The sequence below is a fragment of the Ursus americanus genome, chromosome 10 (assembly GCF_024610735.1).
Source record: "Ursus americanus isolate L20-20 chromosome 10, mUrsAme1.1.p, whole genome shotgun sequence".
NCBI lineage: Eukaryota > Metazoa > Chordata > Mammalia > Carnivora > Ursidae > Ursus > Ursus americanus.
Window position 1 is genome coordinate 58,980,817 of NC_142136.1, and position 24,308 is coordinate 59,005,124.

The window sequence follows — 24,308 nt, forward strand, 5'->3', positions numbered from 1 at the left end:
CCTGCAGAAAATAATCAGATGATGTTGCTCCAACAAAGTTTTCTTATATTGTTTTACCCTGTTCCTCCCCATTCTTGGCAGAAGCACAAGAAATAATTGGCGTATTTCTCTTACAATAGCTTTACCCAACAAATTAAAACACATTTCTGGTTGTCTACCAGTATCACAAGACTGTTTTTTTTTTTTTCATGTTTTATAAAAAAAAATTTAACATTTCAAAGGTCTGAAAGTTGTGATTTAATCATTGCAATACACTGTCATTAACTATTTGGTGCCACGCCAATAGTTTAGTAATTACCAAATCTTTATATTTAAGAATAACTACTTTACATTTTTATTCTTAGCAAGTATGTTTATGAAGTCACTCAATTTGGGGATGACTATACATATTAGAATAACCTTCAAAATTCACCTCAATCATAAAGTTATAAACAGCCTCTATCTTAGTTACAAAATCTTCCCCAAAAATAATATTAAGCTCTGCTACGACAAAGGCAACCAGTAGAGGGACTAAAAGTTTACTTTTGCCATTAGCAGAATTAAAATCAGATGGGTTTTCTCAGAGCTGGGGCTCTTTGGCATAAAGAAATCTAAACACGTCCCTTCAGAATATATAGTGCAAGGTATAATATTCTACCTCTAGAGCTATTTACTAATGGAAATCTTGTCATTTAGAAAACTGATTTATAAAAAAAAAGAAAGAAAAGAAAATTGATTTTAATATTGGCCAAAAATCTCAGGTAAAATTCTGGTAAAGATAACATAAAGCAAAAATGTTCAGTTCTCTCAATAATTTAATATTATCACGGTGTAAAATCTCAAGAAAATTTTAAGAATTAAAGTAGATCTCATTGACTAAAATCTTTTCATTTTTGCAAAAAAAAAGTTTTTGAAAATTTGAAAATTTTCCAAAAAGTTTTGAAAATATAAGGCTAATTTTCCCCCAAATACAAATTAACCTGGTTCTCAGAATCAGTTTTCTTACTTTTACCCAATTAATTTAAAATGTAGTGGGGTGAAGGGTACAGGAATTTAACCTTAAACAGGTCTTAACTATTATCTTTTGAAGCAAAAACAAGGCATCCCTGAGCATTCGGTAAAACCTTCCGTGGCTACCTCTGCTGTAGTACTAATGGGCTCATATATTCTTTTGGTACCACCATGTTACCAGTCCTTGGAACAACCTCATAAGGATAGCCAACTGCCTGTCAAAGCTACTTTTCCCGTGGGCTAAAGGGTCTACTGAAGGGAAAATGTGCACCCACGGTTAGCCCTCCAGCTCTCCTGTGTTGGGATCTTCAGCTAATCCATGGCCACTCCTGTCTAGTTATTTTGCCGTATTCCAGGAAAGGTACAGCCAAAAGAAATCAACAAAAGCGATGCTAAGATGTACATCTTACACAACTAGGCTAAAAGCTATCACCTAGCCAGAGAATCAAAAACTTCCAGAAACAGCCTGTGCTTTTTTTATAACCTAAAACTTCCTTTTCAAGTTAAGTAACAGCAACAACAAGCAAATATGTTAAAAGCAGGAAAGAGTTCCCCTGAGAAGTAAGTACTATATTAGTAAAGGCTCTCATGCACACACTGGACAACTACTAACTAGGACTGCTGCTAAAAATTTTGTAATGTTGCTTAAGTTGCTAAACTAGATCTTTAGGTCTCCTAGTTACATTTTTGTAAAATCTACATAAATAACAACATGAAGCTGGCGTCATCTACCCTAGTTTCCTCTATTACCATATCTAACAAAGAGGTAACAATGCATGTACCTCTAAAATATGACAAACCACTTCATTTTCACTTAGAAATTTTGACACTCCCTATATAATGTCAAAATTCAGATTCTATAGAGAAAATAGAAAATATAGAAACATTAATATTAAGGATAATATTCACTTACTTTAAGCTTCTTTCTAAAAGAAAAGTAGCTTAGGATGCAATTCACATCCAAAGACTTATCATAATACTGATAATAAAAACAATTATAACTATATAAAACTGAGAAAAGAAGCTTTTAATACATACTTCATATCACAAGTCAACTAGTATAAATTACATTCTTTAGTTCAGTATTGCTCAACTTCAGACAACTGCACACCACAACCAGAATTTTTTCAATATCTGCTTATTACCTGTACTAATATTTATACACTTAATATTTTTCCTTAAATCAGTCAGTTCCATTTTTATTTTTGCCTCAAACTATAGCAATAAGATCTATGAAATCATAGTTTTTGATGTGCTAATTATATCTTCTATTCAATAATTCATTGTCATTAATACAATTTAGCTTTTTTTTTTAAAGGCTAGGGTGGTTCATTACAGGGATGAATACACAACTGGTTAAACATTCCAAACAAAATATAATAATTATTTAAGTCAGTAAAGGCCTGACAGGCTTACATTTAAATCAATATTCCAAGGGCAGAATTAGAAGTGCTATGTTTGTTTTAGAATTCATTAAGAATATTATAGTTACTATCTCAAGTGGAATGGCAAAATGAGTCTTTTGATGAAAAAAGTCTAAAATATTCAATTAGGATGGGGCGCCTGGGTGGCACAGTCGTTAAGCGTCTGCCTTTGGCTCAGGGCGTTATCCCAGAGCTCTGGGATCGAGCCCCATGTCAGGCTCCTCCGCTGAGAGCCTGCTTCTTCCTCTTCCACTCCCCCTGCTTGTGTTCCCTCTCTCCCTGGCTGTGTCTCTCTCTCTGTCAAATAAATAAATAAAATCTTAAAATATTCAATTAGGAAATTAGTGCTTATAAAATAGTATCTTTAAATATACAGGAAAGATCTCTGAAAGATACATAACAAACTCATTAACCATGGCTGCCTCTGAAGAATGGAAGTGAGCAACTGTGTAACTTTCTGTAATACTTGAACTTTTTAACCATGTGCATTTATTACATATTCAAAACAAGTACACTTCAAAATTAAAATGTGCTTAGTATCCAAAAATAAAACTTTAAAAATCTGCTAGTATATAAAAACCTAGCATTTTAGAATACATTAAAGTCTAGAACTATAGAAAAACATGTTAAAATTCCACATTAAAAGATACATATTTTTAGTTTCAAGTAATTCCATTATACATTTGTGTACCAATACAGTTCCTTTATCTAACCATATAATTCCTTATGTTAAAAATATTAACAGCATTAAAAACAGATGGAGGGGCGCCTGGGTGGCGCAGTCGTTAAGCGTCTGCCTTCGGCCCAGGGCGTGATCCCGGCGTTATGGGATCGAGCCCCACATCAGGCTCCTCCGCTCTGAGCCTGCTTCTTCCTCTCCCACTCCCCCTGCTTGTGTCCCTCTCTTGCTGGCTGTCTCTATCTCTTCAAATAAATAAAAATAAAAAATCTTTAAAACAGATGGAATAAGAGGCAAAAGTAGAGGGGAATTAAATATATTTATTTTAATAAAATGACTAAGGAGTAATATCCTGGAATTTGATTTAAATAATAAACCAAACAGTAACCATGCAAGAAATACTATAAGAACTGGAGAATAGCATGACTTTATGAAAAAAATTGTTAAGGAAACTCAGTAACATATAGGGCTAAGAATTACTGTGTTTGAAATATTAAATATTTAATAATTTCACAGAATTTGTGTTTTACATTTGAACAGGAGTCTAAAGTTTGAATAAGAGTATCCTAACAAATAATGGTTTTGGCAATATTTAAAAGCAATAGCAGCAGTGTTTATACTGGCATAAATAGAGTAATGAGGGTATATCAGAAATACAATCTTAACTTAAGAATACTAACAACAGGGATAAAGAACCTAACATATCCATTATATGAGATGGACTGGGCAATAATAACTTGGGGAAAAATTTTTCCAGCAAAGCATGTAATGATAAACATGTTGCAAACATGGCAGAAAAAGTAAAAATAAAAGCCAGGATGAAAACATATTTTCAAAGACAGATGAAGTTCTGTAACAATAATGCCGAAAATTAATTTGACCTCATTAAATCACACAGATCTACCTATACCATTTAGACTAATCATCTCCTTGGGGTGTTGATTACCACCAAATCTACAGATATTACCTTTGTAAAAGTCTGGTTAAATCGTATCTTTAACCATTAGAGCTACTTCCTTCTAAACATCTACATATATGGTCTCAAAAGAATCACTGACACACACAATAGCCCTCCTACAAACCAGATGGACGTCAGCCATAGTGTCCTACAGGAGAATCTTCACAACTACAATTGAAATGAAGAGCAATAGCCTAATAAATGTTTCATGTCAGTAAAGTTAGCAATAAAGCATTAAATTTAATAAAGGAAAAAAATTCATGATAAGCACTTGGAAAAACTGACAGTCTATTTTTTCCCCATGTGCTATCGCTGAAGGCCAATTTGAAAATAATCTAATTGGATAAATCATAATTCAAGATTAGTTTTAAGGGGGCCTGCTTTGTAAAAATTATGATTTTTCATTATCTAGGAAAAAATGGAGGTAACCCAATTTCAGAAGGTTTTTTAGAAGGAAACATGAACATGAAAATTTCTCCAAATCCATTACATAGGTGTTTGTACTTGACGAAAACCGTTTCTAGAAATCTATTCTTCCTAGATTGTGACTCAAACATTTATTGATGCTTGTGCTAAGTACCTTCCAATGTGCTTATAGGTTTTAAATTTTCAAAATAAATGACATTTTTAGGAAACAAAAAACCAACCCTGTAATATTTGGGCCTCCTGCCAGAAAGTTTTTCATAAACCCTTCTAACTATACATACAAATTCACCAAGGTTTTAATCTTAGTAATGAACCTCATAAAAAGGCAGATGTCATACACGGATAACTGGACAGTTGTTACATATTTTTGATAATTACTATAAGCTCACTAAAATGGAAGCTCTAAGAATAACTCCCCCCCCTTTTTTTTTATCACATTAAAGGCTTACATTCAGTATAATGTTGTTTGGGATTAGACATTGTCCATTCTGGATTAACAATAAAATTTACATGTAAAGACCTTTTACTCTATTACCCAATTTAGGTCCAATTTTCTGGATGCAATCGCTTGGTTTTTCTTTCTAACTTACCGCTTTGAGAAACAGGTTGACAACTATAACTATACAACAAAAATACAAAATTTTACATTAGTTGTTACCCGCTGAGGTACATAAATGACCAGGAACTATCACAACTCAGGCATTATCAGAAGCCACAAAGACATCATTTTGCTTATTCCTGATAATTCAAAAGTACCATACAGCCTATCATCATCTTGCAGATGGAGCCTTTGTAACATCACTCACTGGGGTTTGCAGCCTAACCTTTCACAGAACACGGCATACTCAATCATCTTCAATTCCTGTGATTAAAAATAATCTAGTTTTTTATAAAAATATATAATCAATTTCAGAATAATTGTTGGGATGTTTCCAGGGTTCAAACTCCAAAATAAGCAGAAGACTGTTGATGTTTCCTAGTATCTAACTAGGTTCACTAGCTTTAAAACAAAGGGAAAGTTTCCCTTTAACATGCCAGCATCAACATTGCCATTTACTAGTTACAAAGTACATTACTAATAGCTAATGCTACAATTTTTTTTCTCACATACTCAAAACTGTTTTCATTTCTGTAATAAGTTTTTTAGATGTATAATCCTTCCAAGGACCTTTACCATGAGTCCCTCAGCTTATCTAGGCAAAACTAATGGATGGAAAATGTTAAAATGCCATACCCTTTTTAAGGCACAGATGAAAAAAGCAAGAGCATGTAGGGACTAGAATAAACCTTGGTAAGACATCACTAGGCTGATATAAATCTGTCCTTTGGTTACAACTAATTCTCTTAATTATAAGATTCTTAAGTTAAAATATTTTTTTATGTGCAACTATCTCTCACTATACCTATAATTGAATTTCAAATTGCATATGCTCTAAAAAAAGATTATCACATAAAAAAAAAATCCTTCCTAGGCTTTTCCTGCTTTTCCCACATAAATCTACATTACAAATAATAAAAGGGATCATACATTTCACATTTGACCTTTCTTCTGCACAAGAACATTCTCCTCCAACCTGTATCCCACCATCACCAACTTGAACTCTAACTAGAAATGGACTGAAATTGAAATTTCCTCAAAGATTAAAACCTTCTTGTTTTGGGATGCCTGGGTGGCCAGAAGCGTCTGCCTTCAGCTCAGGTTGTGATCCCAGGGTCCTGGGATCGAGCTCCACATCAGACTCCTTGCTCAGCAGGGAGCCTGCTCCTTCCTCTCCCACACCCCCTGCTTGTGTTCCCTCTCTGTCTCTCTCTCTCAAATAAATAAATAAAATCTTAAAAAAAAAAAAAACCTTCTTGCTTTGAAAATTAAAACATGTCTGGTTTATTAAATTACTCATGTTACCAAACTGGTTTTCAACAAGAAATAGAGATTTTGGGATTTTGGGGGGCTCTATGTGGCACAGTTGGTTAAGCGTCTGACTCTTGGTTTCAGCTCAGGTCCTGATCTCAGGGTCATGAGATCAAGCCCTACATCAGCTTGGAGTCTGCTGGCAAGTCTCTCCCTCTCCCTCTGCCCCTCCCGCTCATGCTCACTCTCTAAATAAATAAATCTTTAAAAAAAAAGAAAGAAAGAAAGAAAGAAAGAAAGAAAGAAAGAAAGAAAGAAAGAAAGAAAGAAAGAAAGAAACAGAGATTCTGGAGAAAAGACTTTTTAACACCAAAGGAAAAATATTTTTGAAGCCATCTCTGGAGCTTCAAAGTTAAAACCATTATGTTCCTTATGGCACAAAATTTTACTTTCGATAGAACTACTGGGTAGCTAATTCTAACTTCTTATATTGGATATATGTTGGGTTATGGAACTTTTCTCAAAGATTTCAGATTAGAAAGCTTTTATTCTGTTAAGTGTTTAACATAACATTAGGGATGACAATAATCATCATCTGAGTTTCTACCACGAACCAAACAGGAATTTTGCTAGATGATTAACAAATATTTCTAGTTCTTATAAAAATTCTCAAGATTGCTATTATCACCATTTTGTGGATAAGAAATCTGAAGTTCAGTGAGGTTAAGGGGACTTGTCAATACAACCTAAGCTAGTAAGTGGCAGAGTCAGGCACAGCCAGTTCCAATGAAGGAGTTCTTTCTGTAAAACCACACTGCTTGCTCTGAAAAAAGCTAGATAAAATACTCTTATGTGCCCACAATTCCAATTTTTAAAATTCAAATAAAAAAAATTCACAAAAATGGTAATAGGTGTTATAATAAATTACACTGTGTATCACTTAATCTTCACCATAATCCTGCAGCATAGATCCTTTCACCTCATTTTCCTAATGGGGAAACTGAGGCAGAGAGGTTCCATGGAACTCATGGGTAGAGCAGAAACTGATAGAACCGAACAGTTTTCTGAACCTTGAAACATGATGCTTAGAGATTTTCAAAATTATCTTACATCAAAGGAAACATGACAGTTAACTAGTTACAAATCCTTCAAACCAGATAAAAAATAATTCTAATACTCATACTGGCTGACATACTACACTGGAAAAGCCAACTTATCAACTGACTAGGTTAATAACTCTGTATGAACCAACCAGATCAGATACTTAATAAACTATGAAATACAAAATCAAGAAGTACCATTAAATATATACATATATTAGTATCTAGACCTTAAATAATAGTGGTGTAAAATCCTGTCAGCTACCCCCCACATTCACATTCTTACTTTTTTCCAAACAAGGGGATGGGAAGAAAATCCAACTGCATGTAACAGTATTTCCATACAGTGTTACAAGAAAGGCTAAACATAACACACTGACAAAATAAAATGCCTAGTTTTCAGAGTAACTGAAAGAAAGCATATTCCATTAAAGAACTACAGACATACCCCCAAAACGGATTCAGATTTACTGGTTACTTTTAAATAAAATTTTTCTTAAATAACATACAAGTTACTAATAAAATCTGCAGAATTGTTCATTAACCAATTTCAATCTTTTAAAATAATTCATAATTGTGAAGAAATTAACCATTTTAAACCTTTCTGGCCTTTATGTTTAAAATGAAGAAGATGGAGTAACTTCCATGATGACTTTCAATTCTAAAGTCCCATAAAATAATAGTCACAATAAAATACATATAAAGTCCAATAAAAATTTGTCAGTAGATGCAAAAGTTCAATTTTGTTCTCAAGAGTGTACATAAAAATTCACTAAGCTTCACATTTAGAATTTGTGTATCTAAGTTTTACCTCAATAAAAAGGCTGGGGGAAGAAGAATCAGGGAACAAAGACAAACTAAAACAGAAAAAAAAACACTTCAGTATTTTGTTTATGGTCTGGGGACCATGCTTAAATTAAGAAAATTAATAAGGCTAAACAAAAATTAAGTTTATATAAAAATAATACTTTTTTAAAATGAAAGAAAACAGGATTGGTGTATGTGGGCACTGATCAACCAACCAAAAAAAGCCCACCAAGATGATTTTACATAGATTAAAAACTTGAGTGAATGGTTATATTGGCTAAAAATAATTTCAAAATATTTAAGAAAAATTCAAGTTATAAAATATTGCACAGACTCTGGAGAAATCCATGATATGAACATGGCTAAATAATCCTTTCACTAATTCTAATCAAAAATGACCTTAAATCAACTTAAAATACTTGAATAAGTGAAATTCTTTCATTCAAATATTACATTTGTTCCTGGCCTTTTAATTTTCAGTTGTACATAATTTAATATATAATTATTAACATTCTCTTGCATGAAGGGAAAATAAAGTTTTCTTTGAAGAAGTAAAACTTATTTTTTGCCTTTCATACTTCTGACTTTTCAGTAATTTGTAATTAAGAATGCAATAATGTCCTTTCTATATTCTTTTTCATTTTCTTTTGAAAGATCAGGACAGAGTAGTTTTTTGATCCTTTAGAAAACAGGGACTTATAAAATTATGAAGAAAAATGATAGCAAGTATTTTCAAAAAAAGTAAAATCTGGGTCTTAAAATTTTTCATTTAAACTACCGCCTTTAAAACTAATGCTCAGGGGCGCCTGGGTGGCACAGTGGTTAAGCGTCTGCCTTCGGCTCAGGGCGTGATCCTGGCGTTGTGGGATTGAGCCCCACATCAGGCTCCTCTGCTGTGAGCCTGCTTCTTCCTCTCCCACTCCCCCTGCTTGTGTTCCCTCTCTCGCTGGCTGTCTCTATCTCTGTCGAATAAATAAATAAAATCTTTAAAAAAAAAAAAAACTAATGCTCAAAAGGAAATAAATCATATCAACTTTTATGCTACTTTGAGCTCAAACCTTCTTATTAAAATATCCCTTGATACACCCAACAGACGTGCTCCTCAATGGTCCCTTGCAAACAAATTTGTGTAAATCTCATCTTAAACACACTAGGGGGAGCTCCCCATTTGAAAGAATCCTAAAACATGTGCTTTTTGTCCTGTGTAAAAGGTTTCTTCTCTAACTTGTATTCCTGCAAAAAAAATGACTGATTTTTCTGAATCTAACATCTAGTTTTCATTTAATGCATTTTTTAAAAACACCATCCCTATACTTCATCATATTTACCGATTGCCACTAAGACAACTCTGGCCAAGTTACAGTACTTACTTTTCACACTGCTTCTTCAGGAAGCAATACAATGCCCAAGGGGAAAAAATACAGTATAAGATTTCAAAGCATGTAATAAAAAATCCGCTTTAAAAAAATCTCTAAATTCTTATAATTTCACATTTAAAGCTGAAAAATAATAAAAAAAACTAGAGGTAAATAAACTAATCTACTGAGAGGAGAAAGTATGCTTTGTGTCTCCTGGGTATGTCACCATTTTGAAACTATATTTTAATATACCAACCCATTTAAACCTCCGATCAATTCTATAGTAAGAGTACAATGGCTTCATTATTAGCAATCCAGAATATGAAAAAGCAGAGGCACAGGGTGGTCAAGTGACTACCCAGTGTTACACAGTAATTTAATATCAAGGTCAGGACTGCGATTCCAATTTTCACATTTCTGGCTATTGCTTTTCTTTTACACAGTTAAATAAAGATGGAGAAAAAACTTTTAAGCAAGTTTGACTATAGAGTCCTCTATCTGCCAATAAGAATTACTGGCCAGTAAAAATTATTGAAGATAATTTTAAGAGGTTTATAAGTTCAAGAACCAGGCCAAGACCTTTCAATGAGGAATGGACAGTCTCTTCACTACATGGTGTTAGGAATACTAGATGTTCATAGGCAAAAGAATGAAGTTGGATCCTTAACATACACCACATACAAAAATTAATTCAAAATGGATTAAAAACTTAAATGCAAGACCTAAACTAAAATTCCTAAGAAGTATAGGGGGAAAGCTTCAGAGAAATTGGGTCTGGCAATTTCTTGCATATGACACCAAAAGCGCAGGCAACAAAAGAAAAAATAAACAGGACTACATCAGTAATTAAAACCTCTGTCATCAAAGGACACAATCAAGAATGAAAAGGCAACCCATGAAATGGGAGAAAAATTTGCAAATCACGTATCTGGTAAGGGGTTAATACCCAAAATACTTAAATAACTCCTACAATTCAATAACAAAAAACAAATAACTCAATTAAAAAATGAGCAAAGGACTTAGACATTTCTCCAAAGCCAATATACAAATGGCCAACCCGCATATGAATGGACGCTTAATACAAATAATTAAGCAAATGCAAATAAACCAGTGAGATATCACCTCACACCTATTTTGATGGCCAAAATCAGAAAAAGCAAAAATAGCACTGACAAGGGGAATTCTTCTTCACTGTTAGTGGGAATATAAAACAGTGCAACCACTATGGAAAATAGGAATTTTTCAAAAATTTAAAAATAAAATTACATGATCCAGCAATTCCACTTCAGGGCATATATTCAAAAGAATTGGAAGGAGGATGTCAAAGAGACATTTGCACACCATGTTCACAGCAGCATTATTCATTCACAATAGCCAAGAGGTGGAAGCAACCCAAGTGTCCATTATGGATGAATGGATATGCAAAATGTGGTATGTACATAGAACGAAATATTATTCAGCCTTAAGGAGGAATGAAATCCTGGCATAAGCTAACAGGAATGAATGGTGAGGACATTTATGTTAAGTGAAATAAGCTGGTCACAAAAAAGACAAACACTGTATGATTCCACTTATGTGAGGTATCTCTAGAATACTCAAATTCGTATAGATAAAAAATTGAATGGTGGTTGTCAGGGGCTGGGGAGAGGAAAAAATGAGTTATGCTTAATGGGTTAAAGTTGCAGATATGAAAAAGTTCTGGAGACTGGTTGCAAAACAATGTGAATACACTTAATACTGCCAAATCGTACACTTAAAAATGGCTAAGATGGGTGTCACCTGGCTGGCTCAGTCGGAAGACCATGCAACTCTTGATTTCTCTAGGTTGTGAATTTGAGCCCCACATTGGGGGGGAGATTACTTACTTAATTTAAAAAATGGTTAAGTGGTAAATTTGGTATTATGTATTCTTTAGCACAATTTAAAAATTAGAAAAAAAAGTTCAGGGACTTAAAAAAATTTACAAAGTACCATTCACCATTGTTTCTAGTTAATACTCAGCACAGTAGTATGTTCAAGTATTATAATCTACTTTCTTCTGAAAAGATGTCTGTAGGTCAATAAATATTAAACTACTGTCAATACATTTGTTGATAGCCTAAGGGGGAAAAAAACCCAAACAGGAATCAAGTTTTCAGTACTTTACCTACTAACATTAAAAGAAAGCCTGTATTTTGTACTACCTGAGTACGAAATACATACCGCTTGGGTAAAAGGAACAAATTAGCATTATTAAAACTCTACCTGAATTTGCTAAATTCACAAATACCTCTTTATGCTGAAGAATAAAGTTGGTTAAAATTATTCTCCCTAAATTTCATTCAACTTGATCTTAAAAGCCACTATTTCTTAATGAGGTAAAACTGGCATTAAAAATCCTTAAAAAATTAAACACATATTGTACCTCCCTTTAGGTACTGCTCAAGGATTGTTTTCTTCAAGGGCTCAGGGTAGTATGTTAAATACCATTCTAAGTCCTGCACAATTTAATCAGTAGTATACTGGGTAATAGGAGTATGGAAATCAATCCAGTGACAAAAAATAATGAATTGTAGGCCAGAGTTAATACTTAGCATGTCCTAACTCTAGATATTAAGGCTGGTTCAGATTTTCAGTGGTTCTCAAAAGATCAGCATTAATTGAAACCCTGGTGAACACAGGTGAAAAACACATGTGTCACATTTTGCTGCAATGATATGCAATTTAATGAGGTATTGCTGTAATTTCTAAGAAAAGACTGACAAGTAGCTACACATTGTTCCATGATTGTAGAAATATCAGCAAATGGTACTGATTATCAAAATTAAATATTTAAAAGAATTTCTATACACATGGGCAAGTAAGTTTTTCCTGGGATGTCCAAAGTGCTTGAAGAAGACGTTCACCGAGAGTCATTTTTACTTTCACCTTACAGACACCCTGCAAATTGTTAGTATACTAATTACTAATACCTCAAAAATGTTTTATTTGTAGGTATACTAACTAAATTAGCACATGCAATATAGGCATTAAAAATACTCTTAGGATTAGTTATGGAAAATCACATATGTGTATGTACGTGTGGGGAGTAGCTATGGGAGTATCTAAATAAATATATATGTACCCACATTTAGATATTTAAGAAAATTATTTGGAAACTTATATAAATGTTTTTAGATGCTCTATAAAAACATCCTCTGTCTCATTTACCTCATTTCCTTCAGTAACAGATTATAATACAAGTATTTAGTACTGTGGGCCTTACAGATCCTTGCATAGAGTATGAAAAGGGAAGTATTTATGTAAAAACACTGAGGTTACAGAATAAAGGTATTCCACAGAAAACAGGCAAACACAAAGTACTCTTAGAAAGAAAATATATGAGCTATATTTAGTATTAAATATTTCAGACATCCAAAATTCTTGATAATCTATCCTTTTTTGAATAGGAAACGTACAATATTTAAATCAGCAATATTAAGTCTTATGATGAAAAATATCTGTGGGAAGATGTTTTCTGCTAATTAAACACTTAATCGTTTTCATTTGAAAATTATGGTTTCCTCAATTATTTTAATGCTAGTGTCATTTTTATGTGCCAATTCAGGACACAAGCACTAATATTACTCCATGCATCCTTGCTTATTCTCAAAAAAACTGAGAAGCATTATCCCTCCCGCTTCTTGAATTAATAAAAACAGCCTAATCTCCAGGCTCTTCTCTTGGTCAAAGTGGTTAGAGCACAGCAGGACCACCTTCAACCTCAAACATTTTGTAAGCTTTACAGACAAAACTTAAAAGTATCCTCTGGTAGAAGATGGCAACTGGGAAAAGGAAAATACAGGTTTAAATTACAAATGTCCTCAGCCTCTCCATGAAAATCAGCTTTTCTAAGGAAGTATCCTAAGAAATATTTTTAATAGGTGGTAGGAGGTAAATGTGTGTAAATGCCTTGCCCACTCATGAAATGTGATGCAGAGAAACAGGAAATTAATAGTTCTTCTGTACACTGACAACCTGACAACCAAATAATAACCAAATAATGGCAAGTTTCAAAATTTGTCTTTGAACTCAAAGACGTTTAGGTCAAAACCTTAACCAATAAGCTTGTATATAGCACTACATATAACAAAGGAATATAAAAGGAAAAGAAATCAATTTTATAAGAACTGAAAAGTTCATGGCAAACCTACCTAAATTACAAATGTTGCAAAATAAAAGAGGAAAAAAAAAAGATTTATGTGGTAAGAAAATAATATATTTACTGAATTAAGCAATGGAGATCCAATTCAGTAGAAACAGAACAAAGTGAACCTGAATTGCACGTATACTTTAAATGCCTTGGGATTATATTCAACAACTTCCAAAAATGTTTAGGTGCCCAACAGTTAGCACTAAAAGCATAAACATTTCTAAAACAAGGGAATGATTCTGCTTCTTTCTATATAATGCAACCAAAAGTTGTAGTCACAGGAAGAATTTCCCTGAAATTTATCAAATTCAAGAAAATTGTGGCTCATGGAGCTTGGGGAAAGACCAAAATGTATTCCTAAATGTATCCTTGTGGCAATAATGCTTCTGCACTACAACCTAAAAACTGAACTTGGGTTTAATATTCCTTTATTATGTGTAACATTACACATTTATCAGTACCTTTTCTTTTCCTGGCCAGCAATCTCAAAAGTTAAAATGGACTACCTTGCATTATTTCAGTGAACCATAATGGATTGGGGGGGTAGGGGGACAGAGAGGATAAAGAAAATTCTTTTCCAAAAGTCTGGAGTTCAAAAATAAGTCTGGACCTGCGATTTAATTCAGAAATGAATTCAGAATCTTTCTGCATAGTTGCTTACTGTAGATGCTTCAACAGCTGAGAAATCTTAATGTACTCCGTTATTTGCACTCCAATGAAAATCTTACCTTTCAGCATAGTTATAAAATATCGTTAAAATAAACACTGATAAAACAAATAGAAAAATTTCTTCTGACATTTTTAGTAATATAGAAAGGAAGACCACTAATCAACTAGTGTCCGTAAGTCACTGCAGTAGTTGCACAACTGCCTGTGGGTAGAGTATCACAGAAACTGAGTGTAGTGAAGCAGGGTATTTTCCCCTTTTATAACCTGAGTGAACTTCAAGGGATTAAAACCAAATTAATGTCAATTCTATAGCACAAAATTCAGACTCTTAATTCTGAATACAGAAACATTTTAAGGGGTAAAAAATGAAGGCTTTATAACTGTATATATCGTATGGTCAGTTTCACTTTTGTATCATATGCATATTGTACTTTAATCTGAAATGTTTCATACTTGTATTGCATGTTATTTAGGTTTTGGACTTGACTGTGTTTTTCCACAAAAAGAAAAATCAACTGTTTTTCCACCTTAATATTCAACCTACCTGCCCATAGTTGTCTATGCCAGTTACTAATCTATTTAAATTTAATAAATCAAAGGCTGTCCTTAAGGATTGGCCAAGAGTCGTTAGTCCTTCAGCCTGAAGGTTTTTCAGTTCATTCATAAACGTTGCATGGTTTTCTTTCCATCCGGCCTGAAAAGAAAAATGTAAGAGTTTTTTTTTTCATCCTTTAAAGCCACGTACACACGGACAGCCGTTATAATCTGCCGTTCACCAAAGAGATGCTTCACTTTACAGTATGGTTTGGTTAACGTGTTAATACCGTATCACTGCCGAGGAAAACTCTCTTCAAAGGTGGCCAAGAAAAAACCTGCTTGCTTACAGCTTTTGGTGGCTAACAGCCTTAATACTTTATAACTTCCCTGGGAAATGTACTCCTTAACCTACTAACAAAATTTGGGCATGCAAAGGTACTAGTGGAAAGCAGAAGTGAGCAGGACTTCTGAAGTTAACCTACAGCTGTCCCACTGGCCCCGCGGCCCTGTGAGGAAGAATCCGAGCACCTAGCCCCGCAGCCCCCCACCCGGCTCGCTCGCCACCCTGGGCGAGCGCGGCCGAGCCCCGGGCCGAGTCCCCTTTAATGCAAACCCGGGCTCGGCGCGGCCGGGCCCGGCTGTCACTCGGGCTAACTTGAATAAATATCCCCCACAGTTCATTGCTGCCGCTCACGCCGCGGAGGGGAAATGTCGGCCATGTTGATCGCAGCGCCGCCGCCGCCGCCGCCGCCGCCGCCGGGCCGGACTGGGGAGGGGACGGCGGTGGCCCAGCGACTCCGCGCCGCGCCAGGACGCTCCGGAGCGGGGGAGGGGGTGGGAGCCCGCAGGGGAAAAGACCTCAGCGCCTGGAGCACAGCGGGTGGGGGAGGGGAGCATAATGAAGGGTGAATGGGGGGGCGGGGAGGGCGAGCGAGGAAGGAACAGGGAAGGGAAGGGGGAGGGCGAGGGCTGTTACCTTGATAGCATAGGGCGGCTCTTCGAAAGTGACCAGCATATACCTGTCTCCTCTGCTGGCAGGGTCCCGGGCACGGAGCTGCGGGAGAGCGGGTGGGGGACGGGAGGAGGAACAGGGCGGGCGAGAGGGAAGCACAGAGGCGAGGTTACGAGGCGAAGGGGCGCCCGGCGGCCCCGCCGCCCCCCCCCAGTACCGCACACGCAGCGGCCACCCCTCCACACTGTCCCCCACACACAGATCGGCCCCCACACACCGCCCGGGCCCGGGCCGAGTCCGGCTTGCAGCGCCCGCCCGCCCGCGCGGTGGGGGAGGGGGTCCCCGAGCCCGGCAGCTCCCGCAGTCAGGTCCCCGACACCTCCGCCTCGCCGCCCCCGGCCGCCCTCCCCCCCCCACCCCTGCCGCCCGCGGGCCGCTGGGCCCCGGTCTCCGCCCGGGCTCGGTCAGTCGGTACCTTCATGAAGGTCTCTACCGCGCCTTTGGCCGTGTCCAGGTAGGTGGTGCCCAGATGGCTGCGCTGGTTCATAGAGGCAGACGTGTCTATCAGGAACAGTAAGATGGGCATAGTGCTGGCCGGGGACACCGGGGCCCGAGGTGGTGGAGAAAGAGGAGATGGTAGAGGTGGAGGCGCCGGTGGCGGCGGCGGCGACCGCCGCTACGCGGGGCGGGGGAGCGCGGCCCCCGGGAGGAAAACACCGTCTGGGTCTTTCCTCCGGCTGCGGGGAGTTTCTCCCCCGATAGTTGAGAGGAAACTCCCCGGACCCAGTCCTCCCCGTCGTACCCCCGCCTCCGCCTCCTCCTGCCTGCCTGCCCGCTGGGGCGGGCGCCCGGCCGTCTGTCTGTCGGTCGGTCCGTCCCCCCCGCCTCGGGGGTCCCGTCCCCGCTCCCGGCCCCTGTGTGTGTCCCAGCGGGAGACGGGCCTGGCTCCCCACCCCACCCCCGGTGCAGGGAGTGGGGACCTGGGAGCTGGCGAAGAGGGGAGTGGGCTGAGGGGAGATTGGCCCTGGGGCTGTTGGGAGAAGTTTCAGGGACTCCCTCCGCACCCCGGCGGTGTCACCACTTTCTCAGCCCCTCTCGCTACTGAAGCGCTTTTCTCTCTCACACTCCGGTTTTAACTCGGGCAGGGTCTGCAGAGGCTCCGCCCCCTGACACGTCCTCGAGCCACGTGACGCACCGCCCCGCTGTTCTATTGGTGAAGCCCAAGCCTCTTATTAGCATATTCAAACAGCTCAGGGGCGGGGGCAGCTTGTAGGCCGGCTCCGGGAACAGTTATTGAGCACGCGCGGAGGCGGGGCGTCGGGTGCGCGGGCGAGCGAGCGCCAGGGACGAGCAGGCGGGCCAGCAGACGCGGAGGCGGGCTCCGGGAAGGGGCGGGGACGGACCGCCGAAAGACCGCGGGGTGGGGGCGGGGGACGCGGCGGCGCGCGCAGGGAGGCCGCGGCTGTGAGTCTGCGCGTCAGTGCCGCTGGCCTCTCCTTGGCTGTTGGAGGTGATAGGGGTCGGGGGAAGGGAAATGGAGGCTGGCCTCAGCTCCCCTTGGGAGGTCGGTTTATCGAACCCCCTCCCCGGTGGGCGAGTGAGTAAAGCAATCAAATACCCGATCAGAAGGGGTCAGGCTCCGCGGTCTCCGTTCCGCGGAGAGCTCCGGCCTTGCGGTCCCCGGAGGAGGTTCCTTGGGTCTGGGAGGGCCGGCCTCACCGCGGGCGGGCCCGGGGCAGGGGGAGGGGAAGTGAGAGGTTGTTTATGACCAGGGACTAATCTCCGCCAGTCCCACCGCTCCCGTTGGGAAGTGGGGACGAGGGGGCCAGTTTCGTCCGCAGTCTCGGCCTTGGGGAGCGACCTAGGATGAGGACTCTACCCGGACCAGACCAGTTCTCCCGGTGGAGACCCAAAAAAAGAGAAATAACCCTCTGTTTTCCTAACTCAGCCCTAAAAGGGCATGAGGGAAGACTCAAATATCGATAAACAGTTTGTTGCCCTTTTTATTCTCAGGGAAAAATAACCGATCTTATCCAAAGAAATATCTCTCTCAAGCCATGTTTTTTCTTAGGGCCAAAGAATGTCAATCTCAGAGCTAACAGAGACCTTAGAAGACTGTAGAACACTAACTCGTTTTTATATGGAAAAACTGATTTCAGTTTGCCCAGGTGACACACGGAGTGAGTTCTGCATAAACCCTCCCAGTGCTCTTTCCTTTCACTATATGCTGTCTCTAAGACTGATCCAAATACTGTATGAGGGAAGACGTTCTTGGTTAAAAGAAGCCCCTGTCACCATGCCCGGCGTAATGAATCCTCTCCTAAATGTCTGAGGAAAACTGTTCGCTCAAAGATACTAGCTGAAAAGCTGAGGACGGTACCTGATCTACAAGTTGTGTTAGAGACATACCCTTATAAAGACTATGGAGGTATCTGTAAGGCCTCTCCTGCTAGCCTTGCATTTCGATTTTATTTTTTTATCCTGAAATTCTCAATTATTTGCTGTCTGATCATTTAATGAAATTGTTCTTACTAACCTTAACGCAAAAGAGACATGTTTTCTGGCACTTTTCTAAAATCTCGAGTTTATATTTCATATTTTGGACTTTTCCTAATACTTAGGACAACCTCTGAACTTCTTGTTAATTTAGAGTGGGGCTATTTCAGTAATATGCTGTTCTGTGAGTATGTACCATAGAAGAGTGAAATATTTTTAAGAGATTTGGACTACAAAATAAGATGGAATACAGGTCTTACATCCAATATTTGATGAGGACTGGTGGAGTTAAAAAATGGTTAAAATGTGTACCCTGCCTTCAAAGAGCTTATGGTTTTTCTAGAAGAATATTACGTACATATTATTAGCTACCACAAGGCAAAGAGTGATTAGATAATAAATAATTCAGAAAAGAGAAAAATGTGTTACCCTTGGGTGATGAACATTCTCCAGGGACAGTATATTCATATGTGCCTTAAAGCAGTGTTTCTCCAACTGAGATCCTAGATCTGGAGATAAGATCAGAGTTCTTTGATAACTTGAAAATTTGTGTTTTCATTTTAATGACAATATACAAATTGTTCTACCAGTTATAAAGACAAAATTTTTCTTTCAAAGTTATAATTTGCAACTGAAAGATTTTCATGGAATTGGTCTTCAGTTTTCTGTATCCGTGCTTTTCAAACTGGTCCACAGACCCCTGCCTATCCAAACATGTATTCTCTAGAATGACAAGAATTTCCTTTGCATTACTCAGGTTTGAGAAACACGGCTTCAAAGGATTGGTAGGATTTGAATATGTAGGTAAAGGACGAAGCTGCTGGTGAAAAAGTCCTTTTAAGACACTGAAAATATAGTGAAGAAAGAAGGTTAGCACAGCATTGCCAGTGGCTTCCTGGGGAACAGTGAAGTTCAGCTAGGCTGGAGCACTAGGAACGTGAAGAATGAGAATAAGATCCAGAAAGGTAGGTCAGATCCAGACAGTAGAGGGCTTTTATTCCAAACTAAGGATTTTTTTCCCATATAAATTACAGTTTTTAGCTGGGGTGCTAAGTACAAAGCAGTGTTTGAAGGGAATCAAACTCGACTATTGAAGTAGAGAACCATGCATTAATAATGACCTTCCCTGTTACAGTTATTTGAAATCATTTCCAATGGAGACATCATGGCTCTTCCCTGACTCAGTGGAGTTGGCAGACTGTCCTAAGTGGAGGTGTATGGTAGAGACAGGGTTAGATGCAAAAATCAAGGGAGCCAAGTCCAGTGAGCAACCTGAAGCATCTAACCAGAACCTGTGCTTACTATCACACCTGAGATCAAAGGCCAGGTTTCCAGTTCAGAAGCCCAGAAGTGCTCGAAGGCATGGCCCGAAGGCAGGACAGGAAAGAAATCAGGACATACAAAGGCAGCAAATCAAGAGGCAATCAGAAACCAGGAAGCATTGACGAGTGGTCCCTAGACAAAATTGTGAAATAGGCCAAGTTTATTCTTAGTGACTCTGGTTGACAATGAAGCTATCGGTTGATGGTGGCTTAAAGCAGTAGTTCTGGACCAGGAGATCCACATCAGCAGTGCCCACAGAGGTGAAAAATAATAATAAAGGTACCAACTCCTCGTACCCAGAGAAAAGGGATTCAGTAGAATTGGGATGGGCCCCGGTCATCTCATTTTTTAAAAAGCTCTTCAGGTGAATCTTATTAAGAACTACATGCTTCAAGTATAAAAATAATGTGTATGTCTACATCTAGTACTAACTCAATGAATAACTTTAAAAATTCACATACCCTTAGAGATATTACATTTCTTAAAAGAACTTCTAAAATAAATCTGCAAACTAAAGCGGAAAAAAAAACTATAAATGTGACATCAGTCTAGATAACAGTGGATTTGTATCATATGCTTATTTAAATTGCTTGAATTCAACCATGTTTGACAAAAATTAAAAAGAAAAAACTAAATAGTGTCAGAGATTGCCACTGTTCCCTTCAGTGAGTTTAGGCCTCAGAATAAGCACGAGATGGGAAATGCGAATCTCTTCTTCACTCAATCTCTGTGATTCTAGAAAGATTCTGGTTAGAGACGGGCTTATTTTTCTGAAACATGGCCCCTAAATGCAAGCCAACTATTTCATCAGACTCAACTGAAAAAAACAGTGAGCTCTTGCAATGCTAGAGGGAAAACGAGTTGAAGTGGTGTGTGCTAAACCCTGTGCCGTTGCAGTCTAGGGGATTAGGGAAGATTTCCCTGGGAGGACATTGGTCTGAAGAGGTATGTGGGAGAAAATTTTGCTCTTTGTTGCTGTTTTTAAAGGAGCTCTGCCTAAATGCTGTGGCTCCAATCTAAAAGGAAATGAATAAATTCTCTGAAAGCCTCTGAACGAGTGGTGACTTTGGCTTAAACAATAGCCTAAATTGTGGAAACGGAGCTATTTTAACAATTAAGAACTGATGAATTAGATTCATTCGTAGGAGCCAACCAGAGCCCTTTTAAATTATTTTCAACCAATTAAGCAGGATAATACGGTTTAAAAATAATTATGTGCCGAGGACTTGGCTTATGGTATCTGGATGTGCCATCTGAACAGAGTAATCAGATGAACCCAATGTTCCTCATATGTAACCTAACAAAGTTTTTTTGGCCGTCTTACTGTTTCCTCAGCTCTCTGCTTTACTCTTTGAGATCATAATAGCCAATGATGTTGACAGGTTGAGAAAAAAAAAAAAGAATAAGCATAAAAATTTAGATGTGAAATTATGGAGCAGAATGTATTTGGATATACATAAAGAGATTGAATTTTGGTCATCCTCATATCAATCCACAGAAAAAAAATGGAAAAATGCTACTAAGGGAGTACTCTTAAAAGGATATTAGACCTCTCCAACAAGCATTATTTCACAGTAATAGTTGAAGTCTCAGATGATTCAAGATCAGCTAAAGAACATGAACATTGCAGTAACTCAGTAAATGGTAATCGCATACCTACTACGTGACAGGCACTATGGTAGGTCATGGAGAGTTTGTAATCTAATGGAAAGACAGAAGACAGATACACATGATTAGACTACATAATTATGATAAATCAGCAAACACCAGGCATAAGACCAGTCTTAGAGGATCGGTTTGAAAATGCAAGGTTATATACATATTTCATCAACTCTGAGACACCACGGCTTCTAAGAAATGCCATTGTTTTTGGACCAGTGAAAGGAAAAAAGTGCTAAGCTATGACAATGATTTTTTATCAATTAGAATTTTTCCACAATATTGAATTCTACCAACCAGGAGATTTAATAATGAAGCATGTTTTAAAAGAATACTCCACTATTGTCTTCAGTATTTTCTTCCAAACCATTGGCTTTTAATCTACAAGTGGTTTTTTTAAGGGGGGAGGGGCTAAGAGAGAGGGAGTAACAGAATCCCCAGCAAGCTCCACACCAAACCGGTGCTCCATCTCACGACCCTGAGAGCGTGACCCGGGCCACCCAGGCACCCTAATATACAAGTTTTGATGCTCATGCTTTCTTGATCCAACTAGACGATGTCAGGGAAAAAGTTTTCAGACCACAACCAGGATTCATATCCTCTCTTTAAATGGTTGGTTGCCTGAAATGTCTAGGGTTTGCAATTTCCTAGGCATGCTACCAGGAATAACCATGAAGTTTGCACAAGTACAGCTACATCACAACTGCCTTCTGGTGACAGCATTGTAAGATGCCATTACTGCAAGTTGAATTCCAATTTTAGAGATGTTAAAGTAGAAACAAATGTACATTTTAGAATCGAGAAGATACCATTTAGTGCTGGTAGCTCTTAAAGTAAGTGTCATTAGAGGGGTACCTGGGTGGCTCAGTTGTTAAGATGCTCAGTCGTTAAGCACCTGCCTTCGGCTCAGGACATGATCCAAGGGTCCTGGGATCAAGCCCCACAATCAGACTTCTCCGCTGGGGGCCTGCTTCTTCCTCTCCCACTCCCCCTGCTTGTGTTCCCTCTCTTGCTGGCTGTCTCTCTCTCTGTCAAAATCTTAAAAAAAAAAAATGTCATTAGAATATACAAAGAGCTCTGTGAGCCCTGAAGATGAAGCAGCTAATCTCACAAAGTAAGTGATATTTGAGCAGATAGAACTTGTATGGGGCTGGGACATGTGTGTGGAAGAGTGGTGAAACTGAGGCTGGGCCACATCAGAGAGGGTTTCCACATGTCCAACTAAGAAATTTTGAATTTTGGGGCGCCTGGGTGGCACAGCGGTTGAGCGTGATCCCGGCGTTGTGGGATCGAGCCCCACATCAGGCTCCTCCGCTATGAGCCTGCTTCTTCCTCTCCCACTCCCCCTGCTTGTGTTCCCTCTCTCGCTGGCTGTCTCTATCTCTGTCGAATAAATAAATAAAATCTTTTTAAAAAAAAGAAATTTTGAATTTTATCTTTGGGTGATAGGGAAACAGTTTTAGGGTAAGGGAGTGATATAATCAGATTCTCATTTTAGAAAGATAATTTCAGTAACAATTGGAAAGAATGATTAGAATGGGAAGACAGTGGGGGAAGGAGACCAATTAGGCAATTCTGCATTAACTGAGAGAAGAAATAGGAAGTACCATGGAAGCGGCACCAGGAAAGTAAGGAGAGGGTACAAAAGACATTGAGGTGTTACTACTAGGTATTTATCCCAAAGATACAAATGTAGTGATCAGAAGGGGCACCTGCACCCCAGTGTTTATAGGAGCAATGTCCACAATAGTCAAACTATGGAAAGAGCCCAGATGTCCATCAGCAGATGAATGGATAAAGAAGATGTGGTATACATATGCAGTGGAATATTACTCAGCCATCAAAAAAATGAAATCCTGTTTGCAATGACATGGATGGAACTAAAGGATATTATGCTAAATGAAATAAGTCAATCAGAGAAAGGCAATTATCATATGATCTTACTCATATGTGAAATTTAAGAAAACAGAGGATCATATGGGAAGGGAGGGAAAAATAAAGACCATCTCAGGGAGACAAACCATAGGAGATTCTTAACCGTAGGAAACAAACTAAGGGGTGCTGGAGGGGAGGGAGGTAGAAGGAAGGGGACATTAAGAAGGGCTCATGATGTAATGAGCAGCGGGTGTTTTATGTAAGACTGGTGAATCACTGAACTCTACCTCTGAAACTAATAATATGCTATATGTTAATTGAATTTAAATTTTTAAAAAGGCATTGAGGTGCTAGAATTGACAGAATTTGGTGAACTGAGTAGATACAAGCAGAAGCAAGTGAGATTAAATCCATCTTGTGTCATGGAAACTGAATATCCTCAAACTACTGGTAACTAGATTCCAATAAGAACCAATAGTGTGTTTTCAGTCATTTGTCCAACAAATATTTCTTGAATCTCTAGTATGTGCAGGAGCTGGCAATTTAGCAGTGAATAAAGCAGAGGAAAATGCTCGTCCTTAATGAAGTTTACATTCTAGTGGGAGAGGTAGACAGTGAACAAGGTAAATAATCATATGCTATGTTCACGGCAAGTGCTAAGGAAGAAGAAGAAAGCAGAGACAGGAACAAAACGTTGCAGGGGGAGGTGGGTTGCAGTTTTAGATATGGAGAGCAGGAAAGACCTCATTGAGAAGATGGCATTTGAGTAGAGACCTGAAAGGAAGGAGACACAGAGCCGACTGGATCTCCAGGGGAAGACAGATTTCCCCATTTACTGAAGTTTAGGAAAACATTTGTGGTTTGAAATGCTGATACATGCTAAAGTCTTACGGGTTGTTCATAAGTATTCTTTGCCGATGTGCTTAGTAAGTGTTGTTTTTCATAACAAGTGTTACTAATAATAATTTGCTGATACTTAATACATATTCTTAATAGCAGTATTCTAATAAGTATTCTTCACCAATATAGGTTCAA

General features: G+C 38.6%; 1 protein-coding gene and 1 long non-coding RNA gene across 4 annotated transcripts in view; both read right to left on the reverse strand.

Annotated features, from left to right (window-relative positions):
* The window catches only part of INTS6 (integrator complex subunit 6), a 90,343-nt gene extending 72,735 nt beyond the window's left edge, over positions 1 to 17,608 (reverse strand). Inside the window, exons 1-4 of one of the 3 annotated variants that reach the window (XM_087865156.1) lie at positions 17,539 to 17,608; positions 16,396 to 16,481; positions 15,945 to 16,022; positions 14,976 to 15,125 (exon numbers count right to left, since the gene is read on the reverse strand). In XM_087865156.1, the coding sequence (XP_087721282.1) occupies positions 14,976 to 15,125; positions 15,945 to 16,022; positions 16,396 to 16,467 (300 nt within the window). In that variant the 5' untranslated portion in view covers positions 16,468 to 16,481; positions 17,539 to 17,608. Of the gene's footprint in view, positions 1 to 14,975; positions 15,126 to 15,944; positions 16,023 to 16,197; positions 16,307 to 16,395; positions 17,097 to 17,538 lie in introns of those variants that run through there. The other 2 variants (XM_045796873.2, XM_087865157.1) reach the window with 2 other exon arrangements.
* Positions 17,609 to 19,764: 2,156 nt separating this feature from the next.
* The window catches only part of LOC123791878 (uncharacterized), an 85,808-nt gene continuing 81,264 nt past the window's right edge, over positions 19,765 to 24,308 (reverse strand). The window contains exon 5 of the long non-coding RNA XR_006779544.2: positions 19,765 to 22,436. This is a non-coding gene — a long non-coding RNA (uncharacterized LOC123791878). The remainder of the gene's footprint in view (positions 22,437 to 24,308) is intronic.